Here is a 15,751-nt window from a genome sequence, read left to right as displayed (position 1 = left end):
TATTACACGGTCGGTATAAAAAATTCTGTAAATTTTTTCTTCAATGGTATATTAAAGCGCGCGTTTTCAAACGTCAAATAGATATGCGATAGATACCAACATGGCGGACGTTACAACGCGCGCCAAATGAAACAAATTTTTTCTGTCATATCTCAATAAATATTCCATTAAAATTCAACTTGAATAAATGCGAAATTCCGATTTTCGTTGAATTTACATATCGATAAAATTCAAACGCGAATCGGAATTAACTGGTCGTAACCGGTTTTTGAAATGACGCATTGCAACACTATTCAGATGTTTTTTTTTTTATTTTTTTTAAATCATCCAGCACAAAAACTCGACTTACATAAATCCATCAGCATATATTTATATAAAAAAACTTTACCAAAACCATGCTACGTAAATCCAGTCTAAAATATTTTTTTTTTCATATATTAAATTGTTTATAGAAGAACTTTACATTATGATTTAACAATAAACACAAGTTCTATGTACAATCTAATGTCCATCAGAGCATGTTTACATAATCGCATTTATTAAAAAAAAAACAGAAAAATATATTTAAAAAAAAATCTCCCATGATTATCATTCACGATTGGACTATACCATAGAGAACTTGATAATTCTGTCACTGTCACTGTCACAAATTGGCGCCAAAACGAAAACGCGGTTAGGCGGAAAATGTTAATGAAAATAATAGAATCTAGGAACATTAGAGCTTAAAACATAATACGATAAATAATTTAATAAAATTGGAAGATATTATCTCTTGCTAAAATCATATTTTCACATTAAAAAAAAAATAAAAACTCGGTGCCCCATTATCAACATAAACAGTGCGACAAAATTATCTGACCCGGTAACAGTGAAAGTAAAATTTCCATATCAAGTACATTCTGACAGAATTAATTCCGTTGACGTATTCACCGGGTCAAATAATATTACTATAGTGTGTCTACTTAAGATAAATTTGACAACTGACGCCTATAAAATATCGAATTAATTTTGTATGAGGATTAATGTCGTACTTAATGGACGGTTGTCATAATGTCGAACTGTCGCACAACGAATAACTGTGAGCTATCGAGAATCGGTCTTGTAATAAAATTAATCCAACAATTGGTTACTATAATTTAGTTATTATATAACTTTTTGAATGCTTTTGAAAACCATATTTTTGGTGCAATGTTTTATTTCTTTATATAGTTGATATAAAGGATAAAATACGAATGGGAAGAAACATTTAATATTGTAATTTAAAAACTATAATTACGATTCGATTGCGATGAGAACAACAATCGAAAATCGAAAAAAATCTTAATCGATTTTTGTCAACACATATCTAGTGAACTGTCAAATGTCAAACTAATCTTAAATAGACACACTATAGGACTGCGGTATAATGTCAACTGTCAGATTTGTGACACAGTCACATAGTTTAGTTTTTTATTGCACCAACAAACCATTTTTTCCCCTAAAATTACATTCGTTTTCGTGTATTATCAAATACAAGTGCATCATTAAAAAAAATTATTCAAAGACGCAACAATTTCATCAAAAAAAAACATTTTTGTAAAACAAAACAAATGTCACCTGTCAAGTTTTTTTTTAAGTAGAATTTTATTCGAAATAAAAATCTATATAGCTAATATAATAAAACCATAATACATAGATATCGTACGCAAATCAATACCTATCAATTATTTTATGTCGCTAGTTTATCATCTGACGTTTTTCATCGTAAAGTCACAAGATCCTTGTCACTTGTCGGACAGTACACAAGAATATAAGCCGATGAGCTACTATCGTGGTTAGTTCTGGCAGAAAATATATAAAACCTACATGGGCACAGAAAACTGTCATGAGAGAAAAAAACATGACATCTATAGTACGAAAACAATTCGTGACAGTTGTCCTTTTTCAGAGTCGCAACTGTCATCATCAACTGATCATTTGTCAAACAGAACTGTACTCCGTCTACCTCTTTGTTCTTTGCTATTTAATCTTTTAATCTTTCTTTTAACGTTTTCAATTACCTTCAACCTTGACGTTGGAGAAATTAATCGATAGGACCCACTAGTAATTAAAAGAAGAAGAATTCGTGACAGTTTTTTTGACATTGTCAAAAAAGACTAGTTAGTGAGCTGTCATAATTTAATTTGATATCCCACCGGGTCGGGTCACTTTATAGCTGTCTTTTGTGTCAATTTTTATCCCCTACATATTGTCTTATAACTTCGCCATTCACCAGGCCGGTTAAATTTGTCACACTAAAAAAAAATAAAAAAAAATTCTACCAAAACGAACCTTTTTCAATTTAATAAAAAGAACATAGAAATCTAATTCATCACACGTAAAATATTTCATTTTTTCTAATTTGATGAACGAAATCAATATAAAAAAAATTGGCACGAAACGTCAAATAGACAGCATTAGTGATGTTCCGACAGCATATCGATAACTAAACCGATGAAAAACGTCATCGAAAACCGATAATTTGCAACATTTATATAAAATTAAAATCTAATAAATATTTTTTTTTTATTTACCGAATGACCGAGCCGTAGATATATGAAGACACTATCAGATCGTAAACTACGTCCAACCCGCCAAGATATTTGTTTTGTAATCTTGAGATCATGAGAATACTTTGTTAAATAAACAAATAGTTTATCCATTATTCCAAATGAAAGCCTTACTTAAAAATAGACACTAACTGCTTTACACTAACCGTGGGTTTCTGAGACCAATCTCCATTTAAAAACATATGTCTCTGTTATGTCAAAGATAATCACAGGGATGACGATATGTTTCATACAGATTATTTGATCTCAGAAACTTTATAGATTTCAGAGATTTAACTTTACAAATGTAGCCACTAGTTTATTGGTCAGATGTTAGGTGTATTTTTCACATAAATCGACACTAAGGGGCTTTAATTCTGAGTGCCACAGTTAGTAGCTGTTCAAGTACGCGGGCACACGTGTCCAAATTGGCTATAAGATGCAAGATAAACCGGTACAAACCGGTTTCACTTACTTGAAGTCGAGTAAATCGCACTGCTCCACGAGAACACTCCCATATGTTTGATGTTTCTCATCGCGCCTGTTCCAGTGTGTCAAAGTGAATGTAAGCCTTCATTTGGATTGGAATACGACGATATTTCACTGTTTATTTGGCAAGTTGGCGGGGTCGACGCGTCACTCATTGCATAAAATAGTCCGGATGATCGGGATCCTTTTCGAAACGTTTCGCCTCTTCCTGCATGCTTTCCTTTATTTTTAATATCGCTGCCGATTCCGTTTGGTCATTCTGATCGCCGCCGGGTCCACCGAAACCTAACAAAGATATGTATAAATTGATAAAATTAACGAAAATTTAAAGCTACAAAACAAAGTAAGGTATTATAAAAGTTCACTATTAGACTTTTGTCTTTTCTACATTTTTCTATTCACCATATTAATAAAATCCTTTCTTTTAACTAGATGTGACCTTTTAACCAACTTTAGCTTTCATTGGAATGTAAAGGTAAGTCGCTTCTATAAGTACTAAGATAAGAAAAGATCTTTTAACTAACTAAAATATAATACTACTTGAATATTATATGAACATTGGATATAGTACATTTACTTAAGACTTAGCTGGATACATTGTCTATTTTCGAATTATATTTGTGCTACAAAAAAATCAAATTTAATTCCTTCCTATATATACTTTAAAAACTCCAACTTTGTGCTCCAAAAGCTAGACGCTATTAAAAGATTCAAGTAACTTAAGTAACGCGTCTATAATTATTAAATTAACTTACTTAAGTTGTAATCACCCATTCCTGATCCAGAGTCCTCTCTCGGAGTCCCCGGCCCCCCGCCGCCGACGCCCCCCGGGGACGATTTCATGCCGTCCACTCCACCTAGCCCTGGCGTACATTACATGCTTTATACCTGCCAACTGGGCACTAGCTGGACCATAGACAATATTATACATTCTAATTGTTTTTTAATTAACACGATCAGTGCCCCTTACTGGACCAAGTCCAAAATCTAAGAGATTATAAAAATATCGGCACGGAAAGTGTTAAGTCTACAGATTATAGAATAAACATCATCGGTTTTTATGTTCTTTATTTAAAATACGATTTAGTTTTGTTTTATTTTTCGGTATTAAAATCGGTTTTATCGATAATGTAAGTCCCAACACTATGTTGCAATAGACTAATTGTTTTATTTTATCCAAGAGTCACAGATCTTCATAATTCGGTGTTTTTTTATTATTTCATCTTATTTTATTTTAATAATTAATTTATTTTATGTATATTTTATTAGATTATTAAATTCAATAATCTGTAGACTTTAGTAGGATACCTTTCATAATCTATACGACACTTGCACAGTAACACGAGACTTACGTAAATATCGTACCACGTATAAAATTTACAATAAAAAACATAGTATATAAATGGTGTGTCATTACGTGAAAATATCATATTACTATGCAAGCTTATTCAAAGGGTGTTCAAATATTATACCTTTAAAATGAATGTTTAATTTTACTATATCGTATTTCGATTTTTTTTTATTTTTTTTTTTGAATAATTGATCGCCCTTTATATGTGTTATTTACAAATGCTGTGATATTAATGCAGTGAATAGAGCCTTTTAAAAGTCTTTATGTATTTAAAAAATCATTTATTTTCTCTAAACAAATGAATATACATGGACACAAATTGAGGAAAAAAATTTTAAAAATATAGATTCATATACAACTTTAAATTGTTTTTCTTTTTTAATGTAACATGTTAGTTTTTTTTTTTTTTTAAATAAAACTCTACTTAATTAAGAGGCATTTTGCTTCATTCTCCTTAAATATCCGTGAATATATACACAGGGTGTTTGTGAATTATTTTTTAAAAATATGTTTACATGTCTTCAAGATTTTTTACTATCTAGTAACTAAAATATTGTAAGTAATGTCTTTATCGTAACACTAATAATTTAAAGACACTTTTGTATTATGTTAAATAAAGAAAAATTAACTTGATTTGAAGTATTTTCCTAAATCTCGCTACATTTATGTGGAATATCTACTAAAAATACAGCCAAAAATTAATATTTTTCCTTGCTTTTATTACGATTCTACTATTATTATTACCGAAGGACCAATCAGACCATGTAAACATACTTTTAAACACAAAAAATACAATTACAGCTGCCTTTTCCTAATTCATAAAAAAAATTATAAAAAAATAAATAATACAAAAACAATCTTTACTCGTTAAAAAGCACCGTTCAGTTATATACATAATTTCATCTGTTAAAAATAAACACCAAAAGACTAAATAGAAACGTAGTGACACGTGCTTAGGATAATCTGTGCCGAAGTGTCAAATCATGTTATATTTTTTAATCTGTGCCGTAGGTGTACAAGTGTGGCGCACCTTCCGCGGCGGGCGGCTGCGGCAGGTGCGGCGGCGCAGGCCCGTGCTCGCCGGCGAGCGGGAACTCCGACCCTAGGGCTCCGCCACCCACCGGCTTCATCAGGGTGTACATGTTGTCACCGCCTGTCGCGTCATACCGACCGATCACAATTCAAATACAACCTCCTTACACCCGCCCAAAAATGACATGTTTCTTTACGGCCAGTATTGTTTGCCGTTTTTTTTTATCATGTCAACTCGCGTAATGCTAACAATCAGAAGTCATAAAACCTATTTAACAAAAACACGCTCAAATTACATTTCAAAACCCGAAAAAATGTTTTTCTTTTAATGGTCAAACGAATGGACATTTATTTTTATAGCTCCGTGTCGTATCTACGTAATTTTTATTTAGTCTTTGGTAGTTGTCATTGGATCCGGTGCCGTTTAGCGAGTCGAGATGTGTCAAATTGTGATTAACCGCCATTTTAGAAGCGAAACGTCATAAGTGTGGAAGTGCTGCCCTCTAGCGAGGAATGATTTCGTTTTATGACTTCCGACCGGGAGCGATGGCAAAGACTTCCCAACTAGAAACCAAAAAAACCCACTCGAGAAAAAAAACGCGTTAATTTTTTTTACAGAAATATAGTACGTATTTTTTAAATTTTCGACGATATTTTTAATTTCATTTTTTTCTAGTATAAATAAAACCGTACTGAAATAACACAAATATTACGTCATTTAAAAAAAATTGACTTGTCAAAAATTTTTTTTGCAGTGTTTGAAAAATCTAGTTGGGAAATCACCTTATATCTAGAAATTAATACAACAACTAACAGAAAAGGATTAGTGACAAAAAAAAGCGGGAAAACAGAACCCCAAAGCGTCACGAAACAGTTAAGCGAGAATGAAGCAAGAACCAAAGATAAAAGAAAAGGCGCATGAGACAAAAAGTTATAATCTTAAATAAAAAAGAAGGCTATTTTCATACAAACTTGCATCTATCTTTTGTAAATACAATATTTTAAAAAAAAACTTTATAAAATTAGAATTTTTTTTTAGGAAGAGCTAAGTGTTAGCTTTTTTACCCAAAAAATTGTACTCAAGGTAATAAATAATAAAAAATCGTCAAATTAATTCGAAAAATAAAATATTTAACGTAATTACCAAAAAAAATTAATAAAAAGATGCAAGTTCGTATCACAATTAGTTATAACGCCCTCTATCGGAAAAAATATGCAAAAAATACCTGTCAAATTAGTGATGTTATTCAATACTCCTGCGAAATGTCTAAATTAAAATAATTAAAAAAAACACCGGACGGACAGAGATGAGCTCAAAATATATAATTAACAATTAAATTAATTAAAATAAAAAAAAGTGAAAATGTATGATATTCCATAAAAAAATTAACTCTTAAACTATAATCCTATTTATAAAAAAAAACAAGAATTTTTTTATACAGTATGATACTTTATAAAAAATAAAAAGAGATCAATTGATTTAAAAAAAAAAAACACAAAAAAAACTTAAATTCAAACAACCAAAACTAGTCTTAACTCCTAAAATAATAAAAAAATAAAGAATTTCATACAATTTTCACTTTAAGTTACCATTTATTCAAATAAAAAATACACTGAACACAATAACATGATATTTATAACTGATGACGTCATAATACGCTATTAACACATTCAAAACTAAGTTTAAATGTAACTTTACTTTGACAAAAAAAATATACAAATTCTCAAAGCGGATCCTGGATAAGCAAGAATATCTCTAACCGCGGGTTTCCGAGTCCAAAATCTCCGTTCAAAATAATCTGTGTTGCCAAAGACATGACATGACATTTTTAAACTGCTATTTTAGACTCAGAAACCGGAAATAACCAGTTTCTTATGAAGGTTGTCCCGGGACAAGACAATTACTTTGACTTAAAAGGTTTCTCTCTAACCCGAATCTAACTTAAAATTATTTCTTATCCAGGCTCCACTGGAATAGCAGCAAATAGTCAACCAGATTTCTCTGCCCCGGTGACTTTTTTTTTTTAATTATTAGCAGATTTTTTTTTGTAAATTTACTAATATTTTTTTAACCATACCAAGTAAGCTCTAGGCTTGTGCTAGGATATGGATTACAATAGTCGAATGACGGGATTCGAACCCCCGATCTCATGATCGGAAATCCGTACCCTTAACCATTAGGCTATTGACGCTTTATTAAAACGTATGATAATATCTATATCACTAGTTCTTTGACTACATTTTACTTGTCATTAACAGCGTCTCTCAGAGTTTACGTCTACACATGTTATTGTGGTCGTATAGTAAAAATGGGTAACTCCTGCACTCTACTCACCTGAGTTCGAAGAGTCTTGAGGGCTCGGCATTATCGGTGTTGGAGGTCCTGGAGGACCATTGGAGCCCGGCGGGGCTCCGTATGCGCCGGGCGAGCCCCCGCTATAGTTAAGGGGCGCTGCACCCCCGCCTCCTCCACCACCAGACCATGCGCTACGCGGGCCCATGCCCATTGGTGGCATGCCTACAAATGTGTCAATTTATATTTGACATGTTATTAACTTACTAGCTGTCCGCGTGGATATATAAAAAAACTTAACATATAGATAAGTTAAAAAGGTAGCTCTTCAAGGCATAAATTCGAAAAAAATGATTAAATAGTATCCTATGTCCGTCTCCTGGCTCTAAGCTACCTCCTCAACAATTTTCAGCCATATCGGTAAAGTCGTTCTTGAGTTATAAATAGTGTAACTAACACCACTTTCTTTTATATATATACAGATAGATATTAACTTTATAATAATAAAGAGTAAAGATTTCTATGTTTGTATTGAATAGACTCGGAAATTACTGAATCAATTTGAATTTCATCGTTGGGTACACTATCCCTGGATGACATAGGCTAGACTTAATATTAGCCTTCCAGACTATGTTCTATATCTGTGCTAAAATTATTATACAAATTATCTTGTTTTTTTTTCTTAAAAATCTTCTGACAACAAACACAATAGAATTAACGAAAACCGTTAACATAAACAAACAATTTTTTTTGTTTTCTATTATAATTATTGTCTATGGACAGTATAAAAATCTTTACTAAATCTTTATATATATAATTCTTCTGTGCGTGTGTATGTCACTGAACTTCTCTCAAACGACTGGAGCGATTTTGATGAAATTTTTTGTGTGTGTTCAAGGGGATCTGGGAATGGTTTAGATTCACAATTTTCATCAAATATTAACTTTATAATAATTTATTCAAATTAAAGACGTGCAGACAGGACAACGTCTGTCGGGTCCGCTAGTTTCATATAAAGGTCAAATGTCATACCTTACTTATTCCTTAAGAAAAGAATAAATTATATATACCAATGATTCTTGATAAAAATTTAAATAATATTGCCGCCATACATCCCCACTGAAGGTCTCAGAGTCTACCCTAAGTGATGTGACTAGGTCATAGTCACTGATCCAATGTGCAGCATCAACATGTTTTCCTTCACACTAACAACATAAGATAAATGTACATATGTAAAACACATTGGTTTAGTCGGGATTCGAACCCAGGAACTATTACAGGGCTCTGTTTAATTAAATCTTACAATCGAAGTCTAATTACCTGGTCCTTGTGGCGGAGGGCCTCGCCATAAGCGCCAGGGCTCATAGGCCCGCAGCCGGGGCGGGGCGGAGTCATACGCGGCCCGCCCAGCAACGCCGCACCACCTCCTCCACCGCGCTCCAAAGAGTTGCCCATCATACCTTGACCTGAGAAATCAATATTTAATCTTACTAATATTATAAATGCGAATGTTTTGATGGACGTTTGTAAGAAGGTATCTCCGGAACAGCTGCATGAATCTTGATAAAATTTGGCATATGGAACATTGTCTGGAAGAACACAAAGGTAACTAAGTTTCTTTTAATTCCACGCAGTCGGAGTCGCGAGCTACAACTAGTTTAAATTATACTTATATTACTGTGATGAACATAACTTGACTTCTAGCAAAATCTCAGTCAAATCTTATATATAAAATTCTTGTGTCACAATTTTTGTTTCCATACTCCTCCGAAACGGCTTGACCTATTCTCATGAAATTTTGTGAGCATATTGAGTAGGTCTGACAATCGGCCAACATCTACTTTTAATCCCGCGCGGACGTAGTCGCGGGCGACAGCTAATAATTTATAAAAAAATAATAATAAAGTTCAGGATAAGCAAAAGTCTAAAATAATATGTAATTTTTCTCGCTTATAGAGGTTTCTCTTTTACCCAAGATTCTCGCTTACGCAGGTTGTTCGTTAGAATCCGATAACTCTCACTTATAGAGAGTTTTGCCTTATCTTTAACTGTATTAGTTACTTCAACTTACATACTTAAATCTTTGTCTAATTACATATGTTTTTTTGAAGCTCTGGGTTTGTGATAGGATATGGAGTACAATAGGCAAATAGCTGGGCAACTCTTGACCAGATAAGCAGAAATCCATACCTTTATGCATTAAGCCATCCATTATCTGAATATCATTATTATTACTACCTTTATCCACAAGTTACAAATAATATTATAACTAACTTCATCTATCTAACACAGAAAACATATAAAAAAAATCTTAATTTACCTGGAGGACCATTAAAGTCATTGCCCATCCCCATCCTGACACCTGACCGTGGCCCACCAGAGTACCACGGCCCTATGAACGGCTGGCCCGTGCCCATAAGCTGTGCCTGTGGTCCATGCGGAGATGGCTGCGAACCTGGATGTGGTGCGGGAGGTGACGGCCGCAGTGATGAATTGGGGAAGAAGCCTGGTGGCATACCACCACCTCCCATACCTGGAAGTATGTAGTTAGTTTAAACTTATAGGTAAAACTAGTTAGAAGACTTAATTATATTCTTAACTGTCGCTTGTGACTCAGCATGAAATTAAAAAAAAATTTACAAGTAGCCTGTGTTCTTCCAGACTATGCTCTACATCTGTGCTAAATTTCATCAATATCCATTAAGCTGTACCAGAGATACCTTCTAAACAACATCCATCCGTTCATCTAAACTTTTGCATTTCTAATATTAGTATAAAAACCTGTTTTTTTTCTCTGGTAATTAACAGAAATACTATGAATCTGACAGAACTAACCAAGACAACAGCATATCTATCCAGGCCTGATAAGTTTATTGGACTACACAACCCTGATTATGAATAATCTTACTAATATTATAAATATGAATGTTTAGATGAATATTTGTTAAAAGGTATCTTCATAACGGCTGCATAGATCTTGCTGAAATTTGACATAGACATATAACATAGACTGGATTACATAGGCTACTAATTAGTTTTTTTAATTTTGTAAAGTCGCGGACAGCTAGTAATAACATGAATTGAGTAACATGTCATATTTAAAATATGGTAGCTGTAGAATACACAAAATAAATTATCCTACTATAGCAATTAAACTAGACAAACATATAAGGTTGAATTTAACACATTCTCCTTAGAAAAAAGTCATTTTTTTGCAAGCAGTTTATAAATAAGAAGTTATGAGGTGCAATTTTTTTATATAGATCCATAATCCATGTTAGATTTCTATATATTGTAAGTATTCAAAGTTTTTTTGATGTAAAATGTTTATGATATAACTCGAAAAGCAAACTTTATCTATTTTTAGCTAAAAAAATTTTTTGTAAGTCACAGAACCTAGAAAAGGAGTTTAATTTAACATTTTAAAGTAAGCAATTGTCCCAGAAGTATACCATAGTTCCTAATCGTCAAGATTACATTGTCAAAGTTTGCGTTACAAGATTTCACTACGGAAACTATTTACATATAGAGATAAGAGTATATAATGTCCTAGAAAACTTATATACATTGCGTTCGTAAGTTATTCGCGCTATTCTTATGTTAATAAGTGTATATAAGCATCGTACCGTCATTAGGTGGCGCCGGTCCGGCATTATGACCAATTCCATTCACTCCGTACCCGGAATTGACAAATCCATAGTCGTGAAAAGCCTTCGCCTCTGATGAGTGTTCGCAAGAGTCACGTCTCTCAGGTGCCGCGCAATACAGATCCCAAAACACGCACCACCACGAATGTAAGAACCCGGGGGGTTCTCCGAGCGTTATATTCTTCTCCCATCGTATTTCGGACAGAAATGTCTGTGCCGCTTTCTGCGCCCCAACGTGTAGCAAGTACTCGTACACATAAAGTGCCAACTTTTCACGAGCTTGAGCGTCCGAAGGCACTGTAGAGCCTTTGCCCTTGGCATACATATCGACTGGAAGCCGACGTTTATGTTGGAATTGTTTATTATTTACATTAACGCTTTATATCAATAAATTCAACTTCACAAAACGTCATTGATCGATGGCGACATTTGGCGTCTGTGGCATAGACAAATTAGTTTGTTCTCATTTACGAGCAGGCAATTAGCTGAACTGTCACATACTTTTACCTATGGCACTTTCACAGATTGTAAAAAAAAACTTTTAAAATGAACTTTCTTCATTTCTCAATTTGGTTATTTTAAATAGCTTCAAATATGAGATATTTTACCAATATTGCCGTTTAGAGGCAGGTAATAAATTCTGTTTACAATAAATTGACTTAAAATTATATTAGATAAAACTTGCATTTAAGCAGTTTGTAACTTTAAATGGGAACAAATATTACCCTTTGGCTTTGAAGTGGAAAAACACTTATGCACTTATTTGAAAATGATATGTCTAAGCGTAAAATAAAGCCCCTCGTTATTTTATTTATTTTCCTATCACCTGTCAAAAAATCATAGACAACGTAACCCAACCAAAAGCGCCAAAGAAAACACACAAAATTCTAACAATGTCTGATCTTGTCTATTACCTCTTCCTTTTCGTGCGGCCGTGTCACCGCGTGGTTCACCGCCGCGTTTCTTGAAAGAAACAATCAAAATGGCTATCAGACCTGTATACAGACCGACAATCGTCAAGAAGAGGACGAAACGGTTTATTAGACATCAATCCGATCGCTATGATAAACTTAAACGCAACTGGCGTAAACCTAGAGGTATGTTAAAATTTTAACCAGAAATTCCACATTTTTTTCCATAACCTATATCAATAAGCATTGAGTTTATTAATTAAAATAAATTATATGCAAACAGTCTTTGTATTTCCTATGAATAATTTGGTTTATTGTTATTATTATAATAATTTTCTACTTTAGCTTTTAGGTTATCTTTTGAATATGCAAGGGCACTCTGTGTTTTTCATTATCAATATGATCTCACAATTTGTTACCTTGCTATAAAAAAACCATCAAACCCTATTCCAGATTACCCGCATATCGTAATTTGGTCATATTGATGGTGACATTTCATTTACATTTTTTTTTAAACAAATAAGCAAACACATGTAAAAAGACTTATTTTTAAAACAAAACAAGATAGACGGTTGAAAACTTTGTGGACAGTATCTTTCAAAATTATTGTAAGAATAAGAAGGCTGAAGGAAAGAACCTGTGTATACTTTTCTCACTTAGTCTTAAAAAATTACCTTTTGCTCGCGACTCTGTCCAGAAATAAAAAAAAACTTAACTGTTAGCTGTTCTAGAGATACGTTATAACATACATCCATCTAAATATTTGCATTTATAAAATTAGTAGGAAATATGATTTTACAATTCAATAATATTGTTTTACAGGTATTGACAACAGAGTGCGCAGGCGTTTCAAGGGTCAATACTTGATGCCAAGCATCGGTTACGGATCAAACAAGAAGACCCGTCACATGCTCCCCAATGGTTTCCGTAAGGTTTGTAATAATTACAAATTGTAAATCTTGTAAAATCATACCAACATCAGTTACAAACCTAATTTACAATAGTAGAGTCTGCAGTAGCTGCTGCCCAAATGTCCCGATACACCGGTGCCCTTAAGTGTGAAGTGATTCCATGTTTTGTCTGTTAATATTTGCTTCAGGTCAATTTAGACATCTAAAGATAGCAAAATCAACTGACACTGGGCAAGGTTGCCTATGGCTTAGTCACCTAACTCAGGATAGGCTATCAGCCACTTAGTGGGGACATATAGCGAGTTGATAAGTCAATTTTAGTCCTCACCGACCCACTCTATTCTACTCAGAAAAGGGGAAGAGTATTTGACATGGAAAGTGATCAATTCTCTGTACATCAAAAGTAGGAAAATACCTTCTCTTTAACTTGATGCAAATGTTGGGTAGTGTCAATATCTCTACTTTAGTGATAACTTGCTGTTGCCCGCAACTCAGTAGTCTATGTGTTCTTCCATACTATGTATCTTATCTTCATCTGTGCCAAATTTCATCAAGATCCATGCATTCTGGAGATACCTTTAAACAAACATCCATCCAGACATTCACATTTATAATATTAGTAAAAGTTACATGCTCTTATGTCGCCATTTGCTGTACAAAAAAATATGTTTTCAGGTGCTGGTCCACAATGTCCGTGAGCTTGAGATCCTGATGATGCAGAACAGGAAATTCTGCGCGGAGATCGCTCACGGTGTATCATCTAAGAAGCGAAAGACAATAGTAGAGCGCGCCCAACAGCTCAGCATTAGAGTGACCAATGCCGCCGCGCGTCTTCGCAGCCAGGAGAACGAATAAACTTAATAAAATTATATATAAAAAAATATTTGGAATTTATTTTTTGTAAGTCCTACCCTCTGTCTCTGCTAACTTCCAACAAGGTGGTGGGTCAGCTTTCCCAATCCGTCACTTCCACTTCTCTCTCCATCCATGACAACTTCTGATTGTAATTCCGTATGCGCGAAATTAAAAAAAATAATAATTAGCAGCCTATGACTTCTAGACTGTTATACATCTATGCCAAAGATCCGTGTAATTCTGGAGACACCTTCAAACATTCGCATAAAACTGATAACTATTCTTAGTTAATACTTACATATTTATATTAGTTTTGAGCGTCTTCTGCTACTTTGTTTCACGCATTTATATTTTTGCTATTTTGACTAATACCTGGTTTACATCCAGTACAGTGACACATCCATGCCGGGCCCTCGTTACTGTCTTACTGTACTGGTATAATGTAATTAGGCATAATAGTCACGATCGAACGGATGGCTACCACTTTACTAATAAGTTTGTAAGCAAAAAGATGGATAATAAACTAAACAACTAATACAAAGTAAGCTTTGTCTTTTGATTATAAGAATTTGGCTGTACCATCCTACATAAAGTATTTTTTAGGCAAATATTTAAAAATACAAAAGTTTTAGTACAAAATAATTTAACCAAATTCGTTAATTTTGTCGCCAACGTCCATACCACATTGAATACACCGGTTCTCGTCCGATCACCGAAGTTAAGCAACGTCGGGCGCGGTCAGTACTTGGATGGGTGACCGCCTGGGAACACCGCGTGATGTTGCCTTTTTTACTTCAAAATCTAATGTTATCAAATATTTATTTAATTGCTTTTTTAGGGTCAGAATAATTATCTACATTTAAAGAAAGTTAAAACTTAAAAAAAAGTTTTTATTTTAAAATTTTCGTCTTTCGTCTGTGACAGGATTTACTGACCTTTTGCGTATGAAATTATTAAAAAAACGAATAAATGGTGTTGTATCAAAAATAATGGCGTTTTCCAATAAACATGGGTCGCAAAACAATCTAATACAAATATTTGCCTGCACAAAAACGACAGGCGTTATCATAACCTAACTTTTGAGGTAGAGTATAAGATAAGATTTAACTTTGACTTAATTTATTTCCTAAACTCTCAAATAAGCGAACATTATTTGGTTTTTCGATTGTTCGGTGCGTGACATCGGTCGCGTGTTACGATGTAGTAACGAAATTCTAACTGAACCACTGTCAAAGCTAGGATGGTCTAATACCATACGCCATCAACAGACACTCTTTTAAAAACTATTTAAAGCTAGGCGAGAATGTATAAAAATCTAATGACATATTGGTAAGTTTATTTTTATTTGTTTCCTATACATTTATTTATTTATTCTAGACAGTTTAGGTCATTTACAGTAGTAATAAACATAAAAATACATAAATACTCACGAAAATTGTTCCTACTAATTTCATTATAGCAAAAAGGGTTAATACTTAGAAACTTTAGTTAAAAACAATTTAAGAAAACTAAAATTTTTTGGAATTGAATTAGCTGTCTCTTGAATAACATCATACCGATGGCAGATCATTGGCGAAATGCTGTGGTTGTTGTGATTTCATTTTTTTACGATGCACGCTCGACCGTACCAAGTACGGCTTGTTATACTGCACAGGATGTTCCATTAACTAACAATAACTTAAACCATACCAAAAT

The 15,751-nt window shown here is 33.4% G+C and overlaps 2 protein-coding genes across 2 annotated transcripts; one reads left to right on the top strand and one right to left on the bottom strand.

The window, feature by feature from the left end:
* Positions 1 to 2,379: 2,379 nt before the first annotated feature.
* Positions 2,380 to 11,815, bottom strand: Ssdp (Sequence-specific single-stranded DNA-binding protein). The gene is given in 8 exon segments (XM_013309609.1): positions 2,380 to 3,341; positions 3,812 to 3,919; positions 5,438 to 5,560; positions 7,775 to 7,957; positions 9,053 to 9,079; positions 9,082 to 9,198; positions 10,053 to 10,265; positions 11,359 to 11,815. Coding segments are annotated over 8 exon segments (1,251 nt in total). The 5' UTR covers positions 11,705 to 11,815; the 3' UTR covers positions 2,380 to 3,207.
* A 492-nt stretch (positions 11,816 to 12,307) lies between these two features.
* RpL32 (ribosomal protein L32) lies at positions 12,308 to 14,082 on the top strand. The gene is given in 3 exon segments (NM_001312851.1): positions 12,308 to 12,476; positions 13,113 to 13,222; positions 13,877 to 14,082. Coding segments are annotated over 3 exon segments (405 nt in total). The 5' UTR covers positions 12,308 to 12,361; the 3' UTR covers positions 14,057 to 14,082.
* Positions 14,083 to 15,751: the final 1,669 nt, after the last annotated feature.

Source organism: Papilio xuthus, unplaced genomic scaffold, assembly GCF_000836235.2.
Source record: "Papilio xuthus unplaced genomic scaffold, Pxut_1.1 DF829660.1, whole genome shotgun sequence".
Classification (NCBI taxonomy): Eukaryota; Metazoa; Arthropoda; class Insecta; order Lepidoptera; family Papilionidae; genus Papilio; species Papilio xuthus.
The sequence above is the reverse complement of the archived record's forward strand: the minus strand, read 5'-3'. Positions and strand labels throughout refer to the sequence as shown.